Raw genomic sequence first — 24723 nt, forward strand, 5'->3', positions numbered from 1 at the left:
AATTGAGATAAAAAAAAAAGATTTTAATTCCACATATGTTATTATCTAATAGCTTAGAGCAAAACGAATACAAATTTTATTTTTGTGACGAGAACATTTAGCATTGTTTTGGAAGGGGAAAACCTACTTGGGTGGTGAGGGTGACGTGGCCGCTTGTCATACGGACGAGAACCCGCCATGTGAGATGTGCCATCACCAGCGTTAATGCTGAATTATGAAACAAGATTAGCAATAAGAATTGATGAGTGCCAAAATAGTAAGTGACATTTGCTAAAGGCCAAAGCTTTATGATGCCATGTCACTTGATACAACATAAAACCTAACTAACTCAAAACATATGCATGATTCCTGCTAGTCTAATAAGGTCGGAGGTACATGAATCTTTCACTGTAATCGATGTATATAGCGTGTGGTTCAACAAAAATATTGAAGGAGCATCTTGGTGATATTTATGATCCAAAGGATACACAGTGCATATGAGAAACCAAAGAAGAGGCATACATTCATTTGATGTAATGTGGAACAAACTGCTGTGCCAAGTCTCGTACATGGCCTGCTTCAAGAAGGTGCACAACCTGTCTTTCCACAAGTGAAACTAGTAGTTACAGCAGCTTAAGTGAAGTAAAACAACAAGAAAAGAGAACACACATGAAATTTAAGTCACTATTAGCTCCATATATTATATTGATGTCAATAATGAGAAAGCAAGATAAAAGACGCACAAACAAACATCAGAATCATCTGTCAAACTAGCCGAACCTTTGATAATAGTCCAAGCAGCTTGTAATTGTTAGGTCCCTAGGAAACCAACTCGCTATTTGTTTGGTGTTCTTGAGGATTTCAGGATGAAGGCTGCCAAGTGAACTGTATGTTTCTCTACTTTCTTCAGGTAAACAACACCGATATGGAAATAGGTGGAGCACATATTGCATGAGCTTTTATGTGTCAGTCATAAAACACAAAACATCATAGGTTTGATACGACAGTCTATCTTGCCAGCCCCACATTCTCTCAATCCATTTAGATTAAAGTCTTTACTCTTAGAACACTGTGATCAGAAGGGTTAGTTGCAGCTATAATCAGGGAAGATTATATAACTTAGTGTTTGACCACCTCAACATTCAGGTCCAGTATTATTCATTGCAACATGAATTCAAAAATAACTGAAACTAATTTGATGATCCAAACCTTTCAAGGTGATAATATCTGATAAATCAAGATAGAAAATGATGTTTTCTCAAACTCCTTGTCATCGGATAGCTTCATATCATCAAAAAAACATCTCAAGGACAGATCCAAACTACCAACCTTAATTCTGTCATATTAAAACGATCTGAATAAGCATTCAACTATTGAGAACACTTCCATAGAAGCGGTAGATCACAGTATTGTAACATCTAAGTTACCTTCTAATTCAAGTAAAGAACTCTGTTATCTTGTGATGTCCAAATATCTCAAACTATTCTATGCTCTACTAGTTGCCCGTGTTGCTTAGTCTTCCTTTAAGGGGGTTGTCGTGTGACAAGTGCATAACTTGAAGTACCTTTGGGATTTAGATCTTTTCTAGTAAAACTTGAAGTAGGTTGTTCAACAGCCTTTACTGTTCCTTGTGTCTGGTACTGCACAAGTCCAGCCCTGAATTGTTCTCAACCTCCTTATGATAAATCATCTGCTTGCCACCAAAGTACACAGCCTATCCATAACAGTGAAGCCGACTTCTTCCTAGTTATACATGCCTAGTAAATATATATGTATGTTATATGTATGCAGATGGATATATCCATCAAAAATCAATCATACAAGGTAATATACTATTTTGCTCTTAAAATAGAAATTGCAGTTAAAGATTTTAGCTGGCTAGGCAAATTAACTGAGGAATTAATGGTGCGACAACATACAATTCAATAATCTTGGCTCCAAGAAAATATTGCTCCAAAATTACCAAAATGTCCAACCATAGCTTGTATTATGCAGTTGTTTGAGGTTATAGTACATGATTGTAATTTTACTAACAATATGGTGATTATCATGCACTAAAATTATTAACAAATGTACTTTACCAATTCTGCATTCAGAAAGCCAATTCTTGGAATAGATTATCTACAAGAATGGAATTTAAAAAAACCTGAGTCTAGAAAGCAGAAATCCTGTTGCAAAAGTGCTTTCTGAACTGCATCAATCATCTATCAACCAAAATCACTACTCTTACGTGAACTAATTGAAGAATTATAACGATGAGGGTCTAAAGACAAACCTCTCCAATGGATGGACGCATCTCAGGGTTTCTCCTGACACAAAGGAATGCTGCTCTAGCCAAATGGTAAAGCTCATAAATGTCATAAGATTCTCCAAGGCGGGGATCGATAAGCTCATGTAAAGCCAGATTTTCAACTAGTGGCTCCACCTACAAAATATTAAAGACCACCAATTACACATGCTGCCATCTGACAAGAAACAAGAATTTAAATATAGTAATATGCTCATACCCATTGCAATAGATGTTGGTGATGCCCATTCGCTTCATCAAGTACCCTACGTCCTGATATCAGTTGAAACAGTATTATTCCAAATGCATAAACATCAGTCCTTACTGAGACAATACCAAATTCAGCATACTCAGGTGCAATATACCTACATTCGATCAAAAATAGTTGTCAGCATGAATAAATGGAAGGTTCAAATAAAACTGTCAATCAGCGCATAGTAACCGACAGAAGCTCCCTACCCAGATGTGCCTAGCACTCTCGTTTGGAATGAATCACTATTGGACTTCCATTTAGCAAGACCAAAGTCCCCGAGCTGTTTAAAAGCAGACTTCATCATACAATGCTCTTGGCACTGTGTAAAGATATAAATGCAAGTGATCTTTTCTCTTACAAACAAATAAAGTAAGCTACATGAAAGATATGCAGGTTGGAAATAGTAGCAAAGGACCAGAATTTGAAATTAATTTCATTATATTACGTGCCTTAGGCTTTGGGGTGGCTATGGTAGCCCAGCAAATGAGGATATGGTTAACATGAGGTGAAAATATATTTAGATCTTAACCTAACAAGAACTTAATCTTTTAGTAAGTTCAAAATTAAAACTACATGAAAGTGAAGAGCTTCTTTTACCTTTTGTATAGTAAATTCTTTGTAGCACAAAATTAGACAAGGATGCAGGGTGTCAATATTGAAGTGGATGCAAGTGTTCTGTTGTTTCATAATCCCCAAATGAAAAAGACCTCTCCTTTGAAGCAGTAGAACAAATATTTAAATAAATTTTAAGCTATTTATACCAGAAAGAGAAAGCATGAGAAGAAAAATGTTTGACATAATATATGGAAGAACTTTGTGCATGCCTAGATACAAGGGACTAAGTGTCACTTGATGTAAAAGCAATTTGACAGTTCCTCGAACTAAGTGTCAGTGATTTTGTGTGACAGAAAGTAGCATACTACATCCACATCACCTAATTACAGATTTTGGCAATAACGATTTTTTATCCACATCAAAGCAACTTGTTCTTTTTCACATAATGAAAAAGCAACATTTGAAATAGTTTGAGTTAAAGCAGAAGCTAGTAGATATTAGTGATGAAGTAAATTACCATGGGAACAAAGTCATGTGTAAGAAGAATATTTCTTGGACGCAAATCTCGATGAATAATGGTACCTCCACGGCACTCTTCATGTAGAAAACGGAGACCTTTGGCTATTCCCATAGCGATAGCATATCTTTGGTGCCATTCTAGTAACTCTGCAGGTTGACCTAATTTTTTGTTTAAGATATTAGTATCAATCTAAAACAAAATTTTGGTAGGTTACTGATTCATTGCATATAGCTGTTAAACTACAATATAACTGACAATTTATCATTTTAGTATGCAAGCAATAGGTCATATTCAGTCCTATATATCACTTACTAAACAGATGCCAGTGAAGAGATTTGTTGCAGATATATTCATAAACCAAAATGTTATATTTCTCCTTGCAACAATAACCCAAAAGCATCACAATATTTCTATGTCTTGCAAAACTTAGAACATGTACTTCAGAAAAGAATTCAGTATATCCTTGGGTGCTTTCTTCTTTTCGCATTTTTGCTGCAATAATCTGGCCATCTTTGAGTTGGCCTTTGTATACAAGACCAAATCCACCTTCTCCCAATAGATTCTCTTTTGAAAAATCAGAAGTTGCATCTTGAATCTCTGAAAAGCGGAACTTCATAGACTCTTTGATATAAAACATTGACCGTAGTCCACAAGCAGCACAAAGAATTGGCTTTTCTAAGAAATCATGCTGAAAAACATTTTCATTGTTGCCCGCCAGGACCTTTGCAGAAAAGAGACTTCTATGTTCTTTGGAACTCGTCCCTGTAAGAAGACACGCTCGTTGTTACAATAAAAACTTGGATGAAAAAAGAACTTCCAGCTAGTAGATTCCAGCAGACAAGTAGAATAGCATATTAAGCTATTGTAGAATTATAACAAGCTATAAAGCACTCATCATCATATTGATTTTATCGAGCACAAAATTACGGTATTCATTATACAACCAACATGAAGTATAAAATGAAGGCTACTTATTATGTACTAGAGGATACATGCATACAGATTCAATCAACTGTGGCAGTTTGCTCAGTATTCCAATGAACTGAGTTCACCCTTCACTCAAGGTTTTTCAATTGGTCCTGGCTTCACACCTAAACGGCATGTGAATTTTTCCTTGCAACCTTCCAATTCAGAGTCAGCTAAATCCAGCAGCATTCACAGCAGATATCACAGAAAAATTGTACAAAAAATTGCAGGTCATGAAACATCAAAACTAAAAAAGATTAATTATGTAATTAGAAGATATCATATGAAAACTAGAGTTCTAAATTTCAATGTGTACCGCCCGGTATGGGCGGTATGTACCGATCCGAGAGGATACTGGTACGTGAACTACTCTCTACTAAGCGGCACCAGTATTTTGATTAGTACCGAGGTGTACCGATCGGTACCGCCTCGGATTTTGACTGTTACCAAGGCGTACCAGTCGATACGCCCTGACATGGTAAGTAAAGGTATTTTTAGGGTTTTAGAGTATATTGTCAATGTGTCTTAACGTACCAATGGTACATACTGTTAAATTTCATATTTTGATGAGAAAATAAATTAAAGAATTTATAGGCTAATATGTTTTTAAGATAAGTAACATAGAAAGACTTCGATTATGGGCTCGAACCTTTGAAGGATAAATTATCGAAGAAGGAGAAATAGATGTTGGGTCGGAAAGCATCATATCAGAAATTGGATGTCGAGCCAGAGGATTGGTCGATGTGCTGAAGAATGGACTTCATATCATAAGTTCGAGCATCAGGCAGGAAGGATCAGGTATTACGCCAAGAAGATCGGATATTGTAGGAGGTTAACATACCGATAAGAGTGGAAAAGGACGATATGTCGGACGTTCGGATGAAATGCCGGATGAGCAGATGACATGCTGAACAACGTGCTAAAGGCTTCATGATTGTAATTAGAGTGGTTAAGTCCTGATCGAAGTCGTTTGGAGTCTAATTGAGTTGGTTTTGGGTCATAACCATGGCAACTTAATTAGAAGCTCATTGGGCCTATTGGAAAGTCAATTCGGTGACCTGAGATTGGCCCAAGCGATGGTACTGCTTGAGAGTCGGAAAGCACGAGTTGTGCTTTTCGGGAGTTTTGGCGATAGTATCGCCCAGGATGACAGTATTACCGCCTAGGCCGGCAATGGTAGTTCTAAAGCCCAGATTCCCAGGCTCTGTTCGGTGATAGTACCGCCAATACCTCGAAAACTCAAGGATTTGATTTTTTGGCTCTATTTTTTAAACCATTTGGGGTCTATAAATACCCCACTCATACTTGCTTGGTGTATGAACGAAAACTTATGATTTGAAGTGTGTAAACTCTCTTAAAAAGTGTCGAGTCTCTTCCTCCTTGAGTTTATAGGTTATACTAATGAGGAGTGAGGTCTTTTCTAAAAGAGATGTGTGAAAGTTCTTTCGAAAGGATTATAAGGAAGGTAGTTGGTCTTCGCTCATTGAAAAGAAGATCGGTAATGAAAGCCGATGGTCTCGAGGGAAGAGGAATCGAGAGTGGACGTAGGTCGGGACGACTAAACCACTATAAATCGGTTTGCATCCTTTTCTTGCTTTCCCTTATCATTACTTATTGATTTACTCACTACTCTTACTCACATTTTTAGTTAAACACATTTCCGATACAGGTTTTATCAATCGAAATTTTCAAATCAAAACTTTATTTCGAAAGCACTAATTTATCGATCCCCTTCTTTGTGTTTTTATGATCCTAACACATATCGGTATGTACCATACCGAGCAAAGCTTGATACGTTGGTACGAACCGATATTCAAAACCGAATGAAAATCATAAAATTCTTATCATTAAAATTTTGAATATCATTCCAAGATTGCACAACTGTGTGACTACCGAATGAAACGAAGGTCAGGAGATAATAATATAAACTTCCAAAGAAAGAAACAATTATGCAAACAAAACCTTGTAATAAATGGTGGAGGTCCACTCTCACATACCAGATTGCTTAGATGAAGACACAGTCGTATCAGATGCCAATATACTATAATCCCAGGACCTTCCAGGGGATGAAGATATCATGCTTGACTTTGGCTTCAAGGCATTGGAGCAATCTTGGGCAGTTACAGATGCATAATAGTCTGCAGAATACATCAAAGAAGACAAATTGGTTTGATTCTCCTGCTGGTTATCCTCCTGTATGTTTGAACTGGGTTGAATGGTTTTCCAGACAGAATAAAACTTCTGCTCTAATATTCCTTTACTTGAAGAATTTGTTACGAATGGCTTTGGCACTTCAATTGATAGATTATCACTCATCAATGCAACTTTGCAAGATATGTGTTTCATATAGAATTTCAAATCCCTTCGCAGGTGTCTGTCAACACGTCATTATTACGATTTAGTAAGCACTTTAGGTTGAAATATTAAAAGGAAAAAATCATAACAAATTTTGTGCTTCCATGAGATAAGAGGAAAAAGAGACATCCACGACAAATAACTTGCACTAGCAGCTGTTTGCATGGCTTTTCTCCATCATTTGAGAAAAAAAAAGTGGTCTACTGAAAAACCAACCTGTATTTACTGGTCCAGGCACATCCTGGTAAGTGGACCACCATTTCTCAGCCCAAAATACAGTTTTAGAAGAACATGGTTCAATCATGATTCGGATGGTTCTTTCAGTTTTGTCTCTGTACTAGATGAAGAAAAATGAGTTTTGGCTAGTACATCTATTTCTGGTTTCGATAACCCACTTGCTAAGTGAAGTGAATCAATCATGCAAACCTGTATACTTTGAGGAGCAACTTTTAGTGGAAACTGGAACCTAAACCTTAAAGTGGTTAATGAATGAGAGATTCAAGTCCCGAACATAAGGGGATAATGATCAGGAGGAGGAGGTGGCGGTGGTCCTAATCGGATATACTATGAGACGATTGAATCACAAAACCGATGCGGTGGAGGAGAGGATGACAAGGATGCCCAAGTACCTAGAACTCCAATCGACTCCACCTCCACCAAGAAGCAAATGGCAGACAAGCTGAAATCACTTTCTTTCCTCTTGTTTTTTTTTTGGCTGGGCCTTTAATCTTCCTTGTGGTTGCCTATACAGATATACTGTACCAAGCTGCTAGCAACAAAGTATCCGGTATGGACCAACACCTAATCCTTCCTCAAATCCTTTCAGAGGCTCAACTATTCACTAGAGGTTGAGATGCACTAGTTCAGTGATAAATTTTTTTGTCTATTTGACAACTGACAAATTCACACTTCCTGCAGCTAGCAATAGTTGGCTAATATTTGATCTGTTCAACTAAACTACAAACTCCATTTTCTAAAACAAAATTCACCTTTGCTATTGAATAAGACAAGTTTGTGCAGTAAATACTAAAATTTGAGGCATAAATTTCATGCATGTTATTTTTAATAACTAAGAAAAATATGTGGTGATTTTATCTCAACTGCATCCCAAAGAAACAAGCAAGCAACCTGAAATAATTTATTTTATGATAGATTCATTAGAACCCTACCGGAATTACTAAGCTTGTTTCTGGTCCCAGACACATTAGCATGAAAGACTTGCCAACACATAAAAGTTGCGACTCAGTACACAGAATGAATTCACTAATTATACATCAGAACAAAGCTCTGTTTTCTAAAACAAAATCATTTTGTCACAATTAAAAACATATGTCCCAAGTTGCAGCTGCTTTACCAATCACTGCTCTTATGCCCTCAACCTCAAAACGCTTGGCAAATGGAACCAATGATCCAAATTTATCAAATTTAAAAGTTCATTGATTATTGTTAAAATGGTACTCTAAGGATAATGAACGAAATGCTAGGAGAAAAGGCATCCATGTAAACCAATTCAAACTGAATCATGGCCTCAATGTAGAACTAATTTGATATAGGGCTGTCACAAGCAATAACCAATATATGTCAGAAGTAGCTACCTTCAGCAGAACGAATTTTATATAGATTATTGATATGACATATTAAGTACCAGCCAAGCATTATTAAAAATCTATGTAGATCTCTCTTGCATGCATATTTCCAGAAACAGAGCATAAGTAGTGGGAGCCCATTGGTTTAATGCAAAGTTGCAAACCATTGTTTCAGTTGATTGTTTATAAACATGAATACTGCACTCAAAGGGCATACTTTGAAATGCAAATTCATTTAGTAGCAACAAATGTTGATTGATTCCATAAGAGGGCAAAAATGATATAATACAATATAAGAGCCAATGGAATATATATATATATATATATATAATCTCTATTGACACATATAAAATTTCTATTGATTCACTTGCATTGAAATAAGAATCTAAATAACACAAGCAATTATTAGCATAATACCTATCAAGTATCACCCAGGAGGCTTTATTAGAAACAACCGCTTGCAGAATAACAACCTTTGCTGGAGTTCCGGCAGTAATTTTGACATTAATGCTGACCTAGCACATTGATCATATGATATTAAACAGATACATGAGATATAGTTTGCCCCTTTTTTTTACACCCTCTACATATTGGAAGGTCAAAATAGATGCATAGCCACATATATGAATGAAAAGGCATCATTGCCTTGTTGAACAAGATATATATCGATAAAAATTTAAGAACCAAATAAAATTAGCAAGAACCAAATTTGGTTTCTGCAGAAATCCTTCAAGCATTCAAACATGTCAGATGCAGTTATAAGATGCAGATAAAGAATTGCAGCTAACCAAATGTTAACTTGACAATGATTTTTTGTGTTTTCCAATAGATGCAAGATTGCATGACAGATTAAATCCAGAATCCAAAGTGGAAGAGAAGATTCAGGTGGATATCATAAAATGATAAAATAAGAGAACAAGAAGATGTAAATCATATATGTGCCTCAAGTTGAAGATGCTTGACATGAGTGCTTATGCTAATCCCAATTGATTCACATGTACTGGAAGATACATTAAGTGTCACCTCAATAAAACTCATCGTGGTAGAAACTCTGCAAATGGTAAGTATCGAAAGTAAATCACCTTACAACAAATAAGTAAAGGTGTTTGTTCCAAATTTGTTGCTATTACCGCTTCATTGTTACACATTTCAGCACTCTGTTGAAGCATGCTCTCATATTTATCAACCTTCTTTGAGACCTCCTCTTCAAGTGCCCAAAAATTCGTCCCACCAAAGGAGTCAGCGCATGCTTTTGTCTGATATCCCACTAAATAGAGCAAACAAACTGACTCATAGTAATCAAGAAAAGAAGATAATGCAACACAAATTAGACACTTAACATTGTAGCTTTTTTTTTTTATTCCCTTCTAGAACATTATGTTATTCCCTCCCAATTATGGTTTACATGTGACAACAAAATAGTTCAACTCATCGTAGAAAGTAAAATTACATAACGCTATCCAACTCTTTTGCCAAAATACATGCATAGTTGAATAATTACTTTCTTTCGTCCAATAATGCAGCAACCATTTTCACTTCAGTCTACAAATGCTTCTTCAGTATCGATTCTAACCATAATTAGATATTTTTCTAGCAAAGAAACAACCCTTGTATACTCTGTGAACAATGTCTGAAGCAATAAAATGAATGCTAAACTAATAACTGACAAAGAACAGAAAATTTAAATCTGAATTTATAGCTCAGTGGAGAAACACGAACATAGTGGCTAGGTTTATTGGCAGATAGTCACCAGGAATTTATTCAATATACTACATAAGGTCATCTGATTGACAAGTTACACATGTTTTGTCTTCATTTTTTGTCAATAACCACAGAAAAGCAACATCAAACATTCATGATCTTAACCGGGAGAATATGTAAGTTCTTACCCCTGTTTTATTTAAGCATAACCTCTTACCTTGTGAAGTTAAAATCACAATTGACATCTCAGCTTTTCTGGAGTTTAATAGTGCAATAAGTTTCTTTTAATTTGTTCTATTAGTCATACTTCCACTTCAAATAGATAACTAAAACCCCAAAGGCAACACTCAGAACAGTTAACAAGGGACAAAACTACCAACCGTATTAGGAAAGACTAATGACTTCTCTACTTTCCAATAGTATTTCTAGTTTTCATCTCCATTTTTTTATCTGGTGAGAAAAAAAGAAGTTATGTTTACCAGTCATGGCCTAACTAGTGGTATGGCTTCTCTACTTGCTGGATATGAACTCCTCGAAGACATTTGCTGCTGGAGGGCTGAACTCAATGCAATCAATTGGGCTTGGAAATTGCCCTGAAGAAAGGGATAACACATCTTGAAGTTGAATCAGATGCAGAACTTGTTACTAAAATCCTCAACAAAGAGGATAATCCTTCATGACACTTGATAAATTGTGTTAAGAACTATTTTGAGTCTGGCAAGCTGTTTTCAGGGAGAGAAATCAGAGTGCTAACTGGTTAGCACATTTTACGAAAACCTCAAGTCTTCTAGTATTTGGAGGGGATCTTAGCTGACTTTGGTCAAATTTTGTGCTCCGAGGAGCATAGTTTACTTTGTATCAGGCTTTTGATGTAATATAGTTTCTTTTTTCGGGGGAAAAAAGAACTGGTGGTAGCTACGAGCGATGTGGTGGTGACAGCAATTGCAGTGGTGGCGGTAATGGTGATGTGGTAGCGGAGGTGGAGAATTTCGAAACAGTTTTCTTAGCATTACGAGGCACTTTCTTGATTAATTCAAGCAGAAAACAACAAGAAGAATGTGAACCTCAATCTTACTGGGGTTGGTGACGGTGTGGAGGACGCCGAGGACGAGGAGGGTGTCGCCGCCGCAGAGGATGCCGCCCCTCTTGCGGATGGCATTCACGATGAGTCGGAGCTCAACCTCGTTGTGGTCCCTTGTGGCGTCGCAGGCCAGGATCACCACGTTGTGCGGCGGCAACGAGGATCGGCGCTCCTCCTCCTCCTCCTCCATCTGCCGCCACAACGACTCAGCTGGTCCCTTCTCCTTCCTCGTCTCCCTCTCCTCCTCCTTCCCGCCCCGGCTACTAGGGTTCGATCCCCCACTCCGCTCCTCCATCTTCCACATCGAGCCGATCGATCCCTCCTCCTCCTCCACATTAGGAATCGATCCGCCTTATGACTTGGCACTCGGGATCGGAGCATCAACAAATATTCGAAGGATATCCTTCGAGGATATTCGGAAGAAGATTTGGTTGGAATTTGGAGGTGTCTGGGGATATTATAACGGCGCCTGCCGGCCGAGTGGGGCGGCGAAGAGAAAGAAGAAGAGGATGAGACGAAGGGAACAGACATTTCCATGCAGCGGGGGTAATGACATGTTACACCTCTTTAGCATGTCTCTCTAAGATTTAAAAAATAAACTTTTATAATTATAAAAATAAAATATTTAATTTTATTTATTCTAATATCGTCAATTTTATAAATAAAAAATACAATACGTGCATGAATTATATGAAAACGATGGATAAAAATTAATTTCAATAATAGTAGCGAGCTAATTATAAATTCTCTTATAGTTATATCTCTTTAGCATCTCGATCTATAAATTTTAAAAATTATATTAAAATATTTATAATTACTAAAATAAAATATTTAATCATATTTATCCTAACGTCATCCGTTTTACTGACGAAAGATATAGTACTTATATTAATGATACAAAAATGCTGGACAAAAAGGTAATTTTAATGGTGGTGACGGATAGTGACGACATGAGTGGCTGTTTGTGGTGATGGTCAATCTTGTCTATATCAATCTGAACATCAACGATGAGGAGGAAGAAGAGGAAGGTGAGATATCTATGTCGGTGCCACACTGTTTTGTCTTCTCTTTCTCCTTCGATATCGTTTTGCATCTGTGTTGATGCTATAAGAGGGAGAAGAGATAGATGAGGCATTTGCGTCATGCACGATGAGGAGGAAGGAGAAAAAGTAGGCAGGTGAGGCAAAGCGATTTATTCATATACTATATCTTCCGTTAGTAAAGATGATAGTATTAGGGTAAATAGGATTAAATATTTTACCTTCATAACTATAGATATTTCAATATAAATTTTTTAAATATATGGATCGAGATGCTAAAAGAATTTAATTATAGGAAAAAATTTGTAATTAGTCTATCATCTTCATTGAAATTATTTTTTTGTCTATTTTTTTATGTCATTCATGTATATGTTGTATTGATTAAATATTTTATTTTCATAACTATAAAAATTTCAATGTAAATTTTTTTAGTCTAGAGATCAAAATATTAAAGAAGTATAACTATATAGGGTAAGGTAATATGTAATTAGCCATCCATGACCCTCCATGACACTTTAAATAATGTTGAATTAATTTGTAAGGTCACATCTAATATGATTGGCTATATAAGCTCTTTAGTTAGGCATCCCATAAGGGTTGCAAGATTTGAATCCACATGATGAGATTTGTGGAAAAGAGGCGGCTGGGCTCACTCATCTCTCTAAACCTTCATTTGGTCAACAAATCCACATCAGATCATGATTACCTCAAGACTATAAAGCACCTGAGAACTTAGAAAAATATGTGGAATGATCAGCCGACAGGGTGTAGGAATTGGCCAACCAACATTCTTTGATGAGTGTGCCTTCGTGTTTCCCACCAAAGCTTTGGAATTAAAGCAGAAGATTAGGAGCGTACAGATGGATTACCAACTTATTAAGTAAAGATGACGCAGTCATTATCTCATGCACAGTTCGCGAAAAGGATGCATGAAACTGAAGCACTTTGCCAATGAAGTTAGGCACAAGTCACTATGAAAGAAACTCACTTTTCTTGTGCAGTTCTGTTCTTTCAAAGAGAGTTTATTGGGACAAAAACACCTTCTGCATTGTTGCAGATTAAAGAACACCGACAACTAGCAAATCAACAGTGCATGGAGGAGAATACAAGATTAAAGGCCAAAGAGTTGATTATAATCTCATTGGCAGAAGAACTGTTTCACTTGATCTATACATATATGCTTGAACACACACACACACACACACACAGAGCGACAGGAACACGCCTTGATCGAGAAACTACGTGCATGAATCCTAATACGGCATGCTTATCTCGTCGAGATCATCCAAGGACAAGAACACCTCGTCCAAGCACGAAAGCTCGGTCTCCTCGACGCCGAAGAAGCTCGCCTCCTGGACTCGGCAAATTGCGAGGTTAAGATCCTGGCGAACAAAGGGAGATTCAGTGAGAGATCTATTACAGGGAAAGATAGCGTGAGGGCTTAATGCACTCACCGGTCTCTTGTTCCCTCTGGCTCTGGATGCAGAAGAACTGCTGTTTCTGTTGGTTCTGCTACTGGGAACAGCAGCGCCGTCCTCCAAGAGTCGGTATTCATGCATCACCCAACTGGTTTTTACCCCCAGAGGGGCTTCTCCTATGTGGAAGACAAGACTAGTCTTTGTACCGACATCCTTGTCGCCGCTCGTGACCGTCTCCTTTGCTCCGACCGGCATCCAGTAGCCGCTCGGCGAGACCTTGTTTACGGTGGCGTGACTGAAGAAGTAGCAGTGGTTGCCTCCTTGCAGGGCTTTACCTAAAGGTTACGTATCGATACAAAGTGATGGGTCCAAGTCATGCATGACGATCGAGCAAGAAGAACAGGTGAGCACTGTTAAGCTGACCATTTAGTTGCCATGGATCGAAGCGGCGGAGATCAAGGAAGGGGACGATATCAGGCTGGCATGGCAGACGCGAAGCCTTGCGGGAGAGGAAATGGACGACGAGCTCTTCATCGGTAGGGAAGAACCGGAAACCAGGAGGGAGGTCACTCATCCTGACAACTTGTATCAATGGCGGTGGAAGAGGAAGAAGAAGATGAGGATGATCCAGGAGCTTATATGGTGCTAAGATTCATGGCCGTGGTGGATATAGCAGACGTAAGAGACACGGGTTTGGAGACCAAGAGAGTAGAAAATGGAGGTGGGGTGCCGAGCAAGAGATCAACATGGAGAAGTTAATGATGGCCGAAGCCCCCACATAACATTTCCCTGCATCAAATCATGCGTGCAAGCACACACACCCCAATTATCGTGGGGGTCCTATGGTGCTTCTCGACTGTGTCAAACTGGTATCTAATGATGATGGAGCTTAACAGTACGTACCTTGCTCCCATGTACTGTATCAGAGTATTCTCCTATCATTGACCTTACTGCAATATCTATTACCTAAATCATTCCCAATCTGCTCTTCTGATTAGTAAAAAGCTCACACATAGCTATAGCTCTCATCAAGTGAGCAAAAGTAAACCAACATAAAGATTTGCTGAATACAAAGATCGATAGGCCACAAGAATTCCCCCATGAAAACTAGGAATTCTTTCGAAACAAAGACTGTTATCTGCACACCTCATGCCACCGCAATAAGAACGTCATCAGTGAGCCCCTTCCTCTCAGTATGATAGTACTGTTGATCACAGAGCCTCCAACAAAGGAGGCATGGTCTTGCCTTGTTCTGGTGTCAAACAAGGGGCAATGATTGCTGTAGCTAAGAGGCCTGAGACAGAGAGATAGAACCACTTTTGGGTGGGGGATTCAGGTGCAGATAGAACATGGCGGACTCCAAAAGTCCAAGCATCGTGCTCCGGTGCTGTTCTTCCATCGTGCTGTTCGCGTAAGTATGATGCAACCTGTCGTACATGTCCAGATCAAAGATCACACCACAGATTCCAGAGTTTGACATGCTTTGTGGGCATCGTTCATGATGCCTTGGCATTCTGTCGAGCACTCCCATGACGCCACGCTCACCATTGGCCTTGCACGAAGCACGGACGAACCCGGATGCGTGCCTCGCCGAGTTGACTGACCTCTCCTCTACCGAGCATCCTTTCTGAAGCATTTCATCAAGCAGCGGCGATGGTGTGAAGGCGTTCTACGTGTTGGATCCTTATTGGATCCGGTTCCACTAAAGTTTGGGTCTTACTCGGGTTGAAACCCGAACCCGATAACCCAATCCAACGCGTTGATTCGCCAAGCGAAGCGATGCACGTCCCGATGTAAAGGAAGCACCCACCGAACGAAAGGCGCTTCGCTTCGTCTCCATGGCAGCATAACGCAGAGCTTTAAGAGTCGTGCTTCTCTCCCACCTCCTCCACCAAAGAATCCATTGCGCCAGCCTTCCCTGCCTACGAAATGTGTCACCCGCTATCTTAGAAAAGATCATATACAAAGTCATGAATATATGAAAGTGATAAATATATAATTAAAAAAATTATTTCTGATAAGAATTAAACTAAGAAGATAGAAAGATAAAAATTGTAAAAGAAACTATGAAATGTATAAGATGTAATTGTCTAGTTCATTTTGATAGTGAGCTCTTGATAGCTATTTATACATACTCAGCAGAGAAGGTATACATATTCAGCATGGAGGATTTTTCTCAACTGCAAGATTGAGCTTCCATCAAGGATATCGATCTTGGACCGATGAGATGAAAAAAGTTTGCGGGCGAGAGGCTTTGTGAGTCAGTCTGCTAGCTGATCAGCTGTATGTACGTGAGAAACACGGAGTTGATGTTTGACAACTTGATCTTGCATGAAGTGGAAGTCGATGGCAATGTGTTTCATGCGGGAATGAAACACTAGATTAGCACATAAGTAGGTAGCTCCAATATTATCATAATATATTGTAGGAATAACTATGGAGTTGACATTGAGTTCCTTGAGCAGATTTGTGACCCAATTGAGTTCAATAGTGACGGTGGCGATGGCACAATATTCAACTTCAGTTGTAGATCGTGCAACCATCTTTTGTTTTTTAGAACTCCAACTTGATTGGAGTAGCTCTAAGGAAGACAATGTATCCTGACGTAGATGTTCTATCATCAAAGTTCCCTACCCAATCAGCATCAGTAAAGGCATGGAGATGGAGTGAAGTATTTTTGCGAAGAAAAATGCCATGATTAAGAGTCCCTTTAAGATACTGCAAAATTCGTTTGACTGCAGACCAATGCGTAGTAGATGGTCGATGCATGAATTGCGATAATTTATTGACGGCAAATGAAATATATGGACGAGTGAGAGCCAAGTACTGTAAGGAACCAAGGACTTATCGATATTGAGTCGAATCTGTAGCAGGACTACCATCACATAATTTAAGTGATTCACTGGTAGAGAGAGGAGTTGTAACCTCTTTCGCATCCTGCATGTTTGTCTTTGATAATAAATCTTGAATATACTTTCTTTGTGATAGGAAGAGATCTGAAGATGTAAATGTTGCTTCCACTCCCAGAAAGTAGCTTAAAGTTCCTAGATCTTTGAGGGAGAATTGATCGACCAAGTGCTTTAGAAATGCCTGAGTCTTCAAAGGATCATTTCCTGTGACAATAATATCATCCACATATACTAAAAGATATATTATGCTTTTATTGTGGTGGCAAATGAATAATGAGGTATCAGACTTGGAATTGATGAAGCCAATTGAGGTAAAAAATGAGCCAAGCTCGTTATACCAAGCCCTTGGAGCTTAACAAAGTCCATAAATAGCTTTTTGAAGTTTGCAGACATGCCTCGGATATTGAGGATGAACGAAACCAGGAGGTTGCTGCATAAAGACATATTCAGTAATTGTCCCCTATAAAAAGGAATTGTTAACATCCAATTGTCGTATGTGCCAGCCCTTTGAGATGGCCAAACTCAGGATAAGACGAATTGTTGTGGGTTTAACAACATGACTAAATGTCTTTGTGAAGTCGACACCAGGTCGTTAATGAAACCCTTTGGCGACTAGACGTGCTTTATATCTAGCAATAGATCCGTCTGGGTTTCACTTAATTCGAAAGACCAATTTACACCCGATGATATTTTATGTGTGATGAACGGGTACTAAGGTCCATGTAGAGTTATGGAGGAGAGCATCATATTCGTCACACATGGCTTTACGCCAGTGAGAAGATTTTTGAACTTGAGTGATTGTAGTGGGTTCACTGGCCTTAGTGGAGGAACTTGTTATAGCATGTAAGTCAAGGACTTGACGTGGTTTAAAAATACCACTTTTGGAGCGTGTTGTCATTGGATGTCTAGGGGGGATAGAAGTGGTAGATTGTGTTAGTGGTATAGCCGAGGGCAAGTCACTATCATGGACCGAGCCAACCGTCGGCACAACAATGTCACTAGGTCTAGGAGAAGGTAAAGCCAATGGCAATGTTGCCGAGGGTATTACTTCATTAATAGGGGAAACTTGTGAAGAAGGGAGTGGAGAAATAAAGGGAGTGAGAAGCTGTTGAATTAAAGTAATAGTAGTATGCAGATCTTGAGGGTAAGGACTATATGATGTCATTGGAGGTTCGTGTGATGAGATCGGAGGGATATTCCAATGATGCATGTTTATCGGAGTAACTTGCATGGTAGGATTATTTTGAAAAGGAAAGACAGACTCCTCAAAAATAACATGACGTGATATAAAGACTTTTTTAATTTGGGGTTCATAGCATCGAAAAACATTATGTTCAAGAGAGTAGCCTATAAAAGTGTAAGGCTTAGATCGTGGTGTTAGCTTATGTGACGCATAGGGACGAAGCCATGGATAACATAAACAACCAAAAACTTTGAGTTTACGAAGGTTTGGAAGCTTGTGAAATAATTTTTCAAATGGTGACTGATATTGTAAGATTGGAGTGAGCATACGATTAATGAGATAAACTACAGTTTGAAAAGCTACTGACAAAAAAGGTGGTGGCATGGATGCTTGATGTAGAAGGGAGAGACCAGTTTCAATGATATGCCGATGTTTGCGTTCAGCGGAGCCAACTAATTGGGGAGTATATGGGGGTGACTTGAGGTGTTGTATACCACAAGCAAAGAGACAGGATGTGAGGGCTTGATATTCGCCTCTGTCATCAGAGTAAACTGTTTTAATAGAAGATTGAAAAAAATTCTCGACCAACTTTCGAAAGTTGGTAAATACTGTGGAAACATCAGACTTATGGTGGAGAGGATATAACCATGTGTACTTAGTAAAATAGTCTACAAAAATGACATAAAATCGAAACTTATCAAAAGAAGAAATTGGGGCAAGGCCCTACATGTCGGTATAAATGATTTCAAATGGTTTAGAGCAAGAAATGGAGGTTGTCCCAAAAGACAGTTTATGACTTTTATTGCAAAGACAAGCGACAATGCTATTGATTTTCAAGGTAGGAAGAGAATAATGAGAAAGTAATTTTTACTGGATAAAAGGAGAGGGATGACCAAGACGACGATGCCATACAACAACCGGAGCTGCGACTAAAGAGTGAGCAGTAGGAAGGATAATTTACGAAGCGGATGACCACTCATAAATGTTGTCTTTGTTCTGGCCCTGGACCAATGATGCCCTCGTGCTCAAATCCTTGACAAGAAAAAAGTTAGGAAAGAATTAAATTGAGGTATTATTTTGTTTACAGAATTGAGAAACAGAAATAAGATTTCTTTTAATGTTAGGTGCAGACAGAACATCATCGAGTGTAAAAGTTGTGGTAAGTGAACTAAGCGTTGAGGAACTAGAATGAGTAATAGGAATTCTTTTACCGTCACCGATGATGATATCTTCATTTTCGTCATAGTTGTTGTGAATGGACAAGTTTTGAAGATTAGAGATGATGTGATGAGAGGCGCTCGAGTCCATAATCCAATTAGGTTGGGTAGGAGTTGGAGTAGCCATGAATTTCGCCTGAGGCCACTGTGATGGAGCAGGGAGTCTGGGGCGAGACTGACAAACTTTCGCGGAGTGTCCGACTTTATCACATAGTTGGCAAACAACTCGTTGGTGGCTTGTGAAGTCAGGACACGACGGTTGAGGATTATAAAAGTTACCACTTTGATATGGATAAGGGGGGTTTGGTATGGGCCCCATAGGGCTAGGAGGCAACTTAGCCAAATCGTGCCCGAAGTGCTACTGTCAGTTCTTTATACTCGCCTCCTAGGCCATTAAGGGTATGGATTAAGACTTCTTCATCACTGAGAGAATGACCGATCAAAGCTAAATCATCGATGATAACTTTGATATTTTGTAGATAATCAGCAATAGTACTTCCCTCTTGTTTCGTTTTCATCATATTGGAGAGAGGTCTGAGCATGCGAGTACGTGAGCGACTTGCCAAAGTTGTTTGAAACTTACCATGCTTCTGTAGCAGTCGTACATGAGGATATCAATAGGGCAATAGATCTAGCAATGGAAGCTTGAATAGCTTGGAGGATGAAACGATCATGACATAACCATAGTTTGTGAGTTGGATTAGGCACTGGACTGGGTTCACTTGGGATATTAATCATTTCAGGTGGACACTGGAGAGAGCCGTCAACGTAACCTAGGAGATCATAGCCAAATAGAAGATTAGAAAGTTGTGCCCGTCAAGATGCGTAGTTATCGCCTTTAGATAATTTGAAGGGAATGAGTGCTGCAGCATTGATAGTGATAAGACTTTGAGAAGTGCTCAGAGTCCCTACAGAAACAGGGACAAGAATATCGGAAGAGGAAAATGAAAACATCCCAGATATTTCGTGGCGGTTTAAGTGATCTTTACAGAAGATGTAAAGATATAGGAGGGAGGGAGGAGGAGAAAAGCAGATCGATGCACTGTAGAGGAGGCTGTAGCGATGCAGCGATGCACTGTAGAGGAGCGATGCACTACAGAGGAGGCTGCAGCGATGGGCGAGGAAGCTGCAGTGATGAGCAAGAAATCTGCAGCGATTAGGTGAAAAGAAAAAAAAAATCTGCACCTGTTACAATTGCAGAGAAATTACTGCGGCAGAGGGAAGCGACTGCAGATGGAAGCTGTAAAAACTGCAATCGTTCTTGTTGCCGTAGGAAGGTAGTGATGATAAGGATGGCAGCAACAGCACTTCTCGCTCTAGTGAGATGTGGGAACGAGGAGTAGAGGTTGCTGGCCGAGGAGCAGTTGCGAGGACGACGGCCACCACGGTAGTGTAGGCGAGGTTCTTGTGAGGGTAGGAGGTGGCCGAGCAATCTCCGACTCCGGAATAGGAAGCAGTGACACCGGAGGAGAGGTAAGCAGTAGCATTGCCCTTTCCAACTGAACAGAAAAGAGGAGCAGTAGAAGGCTTCGGCAAAGCTGTCTACATCCGCAAGGAAGAATGCTTGATACATAGGAATTAAACGAAGAAGATAGAAAGATAGAAATTGTAAAAGAAACTATGAAATATATAAGATGTAATTACCTAGTTCATTTTGATACTGAACTCTTGATAACTATTTATACACACAGAGGTTATACACATTCAACATAAAAGATTTTTTTCAACTGCTTAGAGATTTCCTCAACTACCTTGAGGAAATCTTATCTGCTTATCAATTTCATTGTACATGAGGCACTTACACTCATATTTGTCCATTGAATGACTCTCTCTAACTAATGATTTTAAAAAAAAAATCTTAAATAGTTTGAATTTGATAATTTTTTTATTTTTAGAATCTCATAATATGTAAGTAAATTCTTCATGTGCATACATTATTTAGATTTATTATTTGATCTTTTATTTTTTTGAAAAATAAACAAATACCTATGACAAAATAATCTTTAGTGATTATAAGAAACATCTTTCTCTGTCGATATTGTTTTTGGAACATCTTCATCTACTAAAACTGGAGAAGAAAGGTTAATCAAATCCACTACAATTCTCATAGTTTCACTCCAAAGGGATTTGGAACACCTTCCTCGTCGCCCTCTGCGCCGCCTATTGCGTCTCCTTCACGTTCACCAACAGCTACCGGGCAGCGTCGGGGCGGCTTTACTACGCCGTGGGGACGCTCAGGGGGATATGGGCGTTCAACGGGCGGCGCAAAGGCCCGCCGGAACCCGGCACGTACCGCCTCACCTCGTCGGACCTCTTCCACGCGTCGCTGTCGCTGTCGCTGTCGCTGGTGGCGTTCCTCACGATAGCGCTGCTTCATGACGACGTGATGCGATGCTACCACATCGACTTGCCGAGGAAGGCGACGAACACGGGGCCGCTGGTGATCGGGTTCCTCTTCAGCGTCCTGTTCGTGGTGTTTCCTTCGAGGAGGAGGGGAACCGGCTATCGTTTCTTGCCGCAGGGCGATGCCGTGTACTTGAGAAGCTAAGCTTGTTCGAATCGTTTAGTTCTCTTCTTTTCATGCTCGACAAGAATCGAAAGCACTCGAGTTGATCGGGTCATCACCCAAGCAATAGTCTGCTTACTCTGATATCGTTCTTTAGACCGCCACAGGCACCCAAAGAACAAGCAAAACGATACCCAACAAATCAAGCTCAGAAAACCCTTGCAACATCGATTTCAGATCAAACCTTCAGAAGTTTTGCTCGATCATGTCACTCTAAGAAAGTAATATGAAGTGAAGATTAACACAGTTCAATCCCTTCTACACTTGGAAGAAGATTGTAGCTGTTGTGGATGGCATTTAACTCTGTTGAGGTTCATAAGAAGGCAAAAAAGAGAACTGAGCATGTCCAACTATAGAGATTAAGAGCAGGAGTTACAATTCTAGTTTCATATAGATACCATCAGGGATCAGCAGATAGGCAGCAAGACTACTTGCATGAACAGAATTACCATATAGAGATTAAGAGCAGGAGTTACAATTCTAGTGTCATATAGATACCATCAGGGATCAGCAGATGGGCAGCAAGACTACTTGCATGAACAGAATTACCATACAGAGATTAAGAGCAGGAGTTACAATTCTAGTTTCATATAGATACCATCAGGGATCAGCAGATGGGCAGCAAGACTACTTGCATGAACAGAATTACCATATAGAGATTAAGAGCAGGAGTTACAATTCTAGTTTCATATAGATACCATCAGGGATCAGCAGATGGGCAGCAAGACTACTTGCATGAACAGAATTACCATACGGGAAGAAACAACTTTATCTAGTAAAGAGCAAGCATTCATTGGCACAATTCATCTGTCTAGTTCCGACACACTTATGACCAGGGGAAGAAGATGAGAAGTTGCAAAGATGATCCTCCTACAGATAATTTAGCATCAACCCAGATTAGACTGACAAATGACAAGCTCTTGTTATCATTTGTTGTTCTCCTGCAAGTTAGGCTGAATCGGCTGCACGCGGAAGGCCATAGTCATCTGGGGGGCAAATTCGCTATCCCTTTGATGATACCCAACCTCCAGTTCCATGACATTTCCTTCCATTGCCCGTTGCTGGTGGTGCTGAATTCATGAAACCCGAGGGCCATCAATAAACATTACTTTCACAGGAAAAAACATTGAAAAGTATGTAATTCTAAGCCCAAATATCAACACATTCCACAAAATAGTACGAGTTAAATGATCCAAGCTACACTAACCAAGAAGATTATTTTCAAAGAACCTAAAGTTGTCCCCTTGTTAACTAATTAGTTTTCAAAGCCTAAATTTATCTCACATTGCTAGTTAACTAATTTTTAAGACCTAAAACTAGTATAAATAAAGATCTTCTCTAAGCCTATAGAATCATCAAGAAACAATATTTTCAAATATTGTAAAAGTCTTCACCACTATAAAGAGTTGATTCCACTCGTCCTCCCTAGGTCAGTTTGCTATAATCTTTTCTAGGAGTATTTTCTTGATTTTGTTTTCGTTCTGCGTCGTAATGAAAGATGCAACAAGTGTTGCCTAGACAAGATGACATTAACTATATAATCTGTGCATCTATATAGCATGCCCTGCAGAAAGTATCTGAAATGAGAAGATCGTCCGATAGGAAGTATCATTACCAGCATACAAGTCAGTTGCTCGTTCTCCTCCTCGAGCAACTTCTCCTGAGAATTGCATGGAAGATATGGTTTGAGGGAGAAACAAAAGGCAACAAGTAATTTGAACAAATCAAAAGGAAAGGACATGAGTTGGTTATTGGATCTTTACATTCTTCTTGTGCATCTTCCAGATCTCCATCTACAACAGGTAAGGAACACATCGGTAAGATCCAGCAACACCAACACCACCTCAATTGCACAGATAAAATCAAATCAAATCAAATCAAATCAAATCAGAAGAAAAGAAAAAGGAAACTCACTTGCTTATCCCTCACGCTGGCGAGCCCAATCTGGAGGCCCTCTTCGATAGGGATCAGCTCCTTAGGGTAAAGTGAGTTCAGATCCTCCCCCTTCAGATGCCTAATCATCCCCACACCATGTTACCACAAATTTTACCGAATACAAAATACGCGAACGAATTAGACGAAACATAGAGTGGCATTACAAACCTTAGCTCGATCTGCATGTTGTCATTCTCTTTCTTGATCCGATCGATTTCAGCACTCAGACTCTGCAGTAGACACCCATGAACAGGTTAAAGTTGTCGTTTTTGTAGCTTGTTTTCATCAAAACAAAAGGCCTAAAAGAAGAGTCTTTTTAGGCCGAAGCTCGACAAAAGGCAAGATTTCTCCCGCAGCGAGTTACCTCATGCTCTGCATCCCAGAGCTTCCTCCCGGAGTTCTGTTGGTACCTCTCCAGGATCTTCGGCAACCTTCCGAAACACCCCAAAAATCCACCGATCAGATAAGGGGGGAAAAATACAGAAAAAGATGGGTACGGGTATGGGGAGGCGAGCTCACGCGGTGGTGGGGGTGCAGTAGTCGGACATCTTCCCGGAGCCGGAGAAGATGACGACGGAGACGTGGGCGTCGCAGAGGATGCTGATCTCCCTCGCCTTCTTGATGATGCCATTCCGGCGCTTGGAGAAGGTCACCTGCCGGTTGGTGGAGTTCTCGATCCGCTTGATCTCTATCTTGCCTCGCCCCATCTCGACCCAGCGCCGTCGCTCAGAGCAGTCCAACAGGAAGATAAGGGAGATGGGAAAGCGATGAGAGGGAGCAAAGGGAGGAGATAAAGAGGAGGGCTTTCCATCCTGGGCTGGGGGCGAAGGAAACTTTCGGGGAGGCACCGAAACAGCTCGCTGGTTTTAAGCCCCCTCTCGCCTTCGATCACCAAAGCGGGGTGGTGGAAATAGAGCTTCCGACGTCGGCTCTCCAGCTTTGCCTTTTGTTGTCTCGCGAAGCATGCGTGTGGTCGAAAAGACGGGAAATCAATTCAATATCTATTTTATTTATTTATTTTTCAAAAATAAATAAATAAATAAAATCTTGTGTAAATATTTTTTTTTTTACCAACAAAAAAAGACCGTATGAATAATATATATATATTTTTTACCAGAGAAAATTTATTCAGTATTAATGTTTCTTATCACCATCCCATACGGTGTTATAGA

General features: G+C 39.5%; 3 protein-coding genes across 12 annotated transcripts; all 3 read right to left on the minus strand.

The window, feature by feature from the left end:
- Positions 1–19: 19 nt before the first annotated feature.
- LOC103988147 (serine/threonine-protein kinase CDG1) lies at positions 20–11823 on the minus strand. 9 transcript variants are annotated; one of them, XM_065113060.1, is made up of 12 exons: positions 11278–11417; positions 10682–10795; positions 9584–9768; positions 8919–9016; positions 6558–6934; positions 3907–4356; positions 3592–3752; positions 2726–2838; positions 2487–2631; positions 2255–2404; positions 502–575; positions 20–207 (listed from the first exon to the last, which is right to left on the minus strand). In XM_065113060.1, exons 2-11 carry the CDS (start codon positions 10686–10688, stop codon positions 504–506), a joined length of 1758 nt encoding a protein of 585 aa, XP_064969132.1. In that variant the 5' UTR covers positions 10689–10795; positions 11278–11417; the 3' UTR covers positions 20–207; positions 502–503. The 9 variants fall into 9 exon arrangements, with proteins under 9 accessions (XP_064969132.1, XP_064969133.1, XP_064969131.1 ...); XM_065113061.1 differs by having other exon boundaries at positions 11267–11391; XM_065113059.1 differs by lacking the exon at positions 10682–10795 and having other exon boundaries at positions 8919–9011; positions 9632–9768; positions 11278–11823.
- Positions 11824–13255: 1432 nt separating this feature from the next.
- Positions 13256–14464, minus strand: LOC103988148 (NAC domain-containing protein 104). Its single transcript, XM_009406689.3, has 3 exons — positions 14165–14464; positions 13778–14076; positions 13256–13705 (listed from the first exon to the last, which is right to left on the minus strand). Exons 1-3 carry the CDS (start codon positions 14313–14315, stop codon positions 13577–13579), a joined length of 579 nt encoding a protein of 192 aa, XP_009404964.2. The 5' UTR covers positions 14316–14464; the 3' UTR covers positions 13256–13576.
- A 7767-nt stretch (positions 14465–22231) lies between these two features.
- Positions 22232–24492, minus strand: LOC135615058 (MADS-box transcription factor 2-like). 2 transcript variants are annotated; one of them, XM_065113063.1, is made up of 7 exons: positions 24071–24492; positions 23916–23982; positions 23720–23781; positions 23531–23630; positions 23380–23409; positions 23232–23276; positions 22232–22686 (listed from the first exon to the last, which is right to left on the minus strand). In XM_065113063.1, exons 1-7 carry the CDS (start codon positions 24256–24258, stop codon positions 22543–22545), a joined length of 636 nt encoding a protein of 211 aa, XP_064969135.1. In that variant the 5' UTR covers positions 24259–24492; the 3' UTR covers positions 22232–22542. The 2 variants fall into 2 exon arrangements, with proteins under 2 accessions (XP_064969135.1, XP_064969136.1); XM_065113064.1 differs by having other exon boundaries at positions 22547–22686; positions 23380–23459; positions 24071–24404.
- Positions 24493–24723: the final 231 nt, after the last annotated feature.

This window comes from Musa acuminata, chromosome BXJ2-6 (assembly GCF_036884655.1).
Source record: "Musa acuminata AAA Group cultivar baxijiao chromosome BXJ2-6, Cavendish_Baxijiao_AAA, whole genome shotgun sequence".
NCBI lineage: Eukaryota > Viridiplantae > Streptophyta > Magnoliopsida > Zingiberales > Musaceae > Musa > Musa acuminata.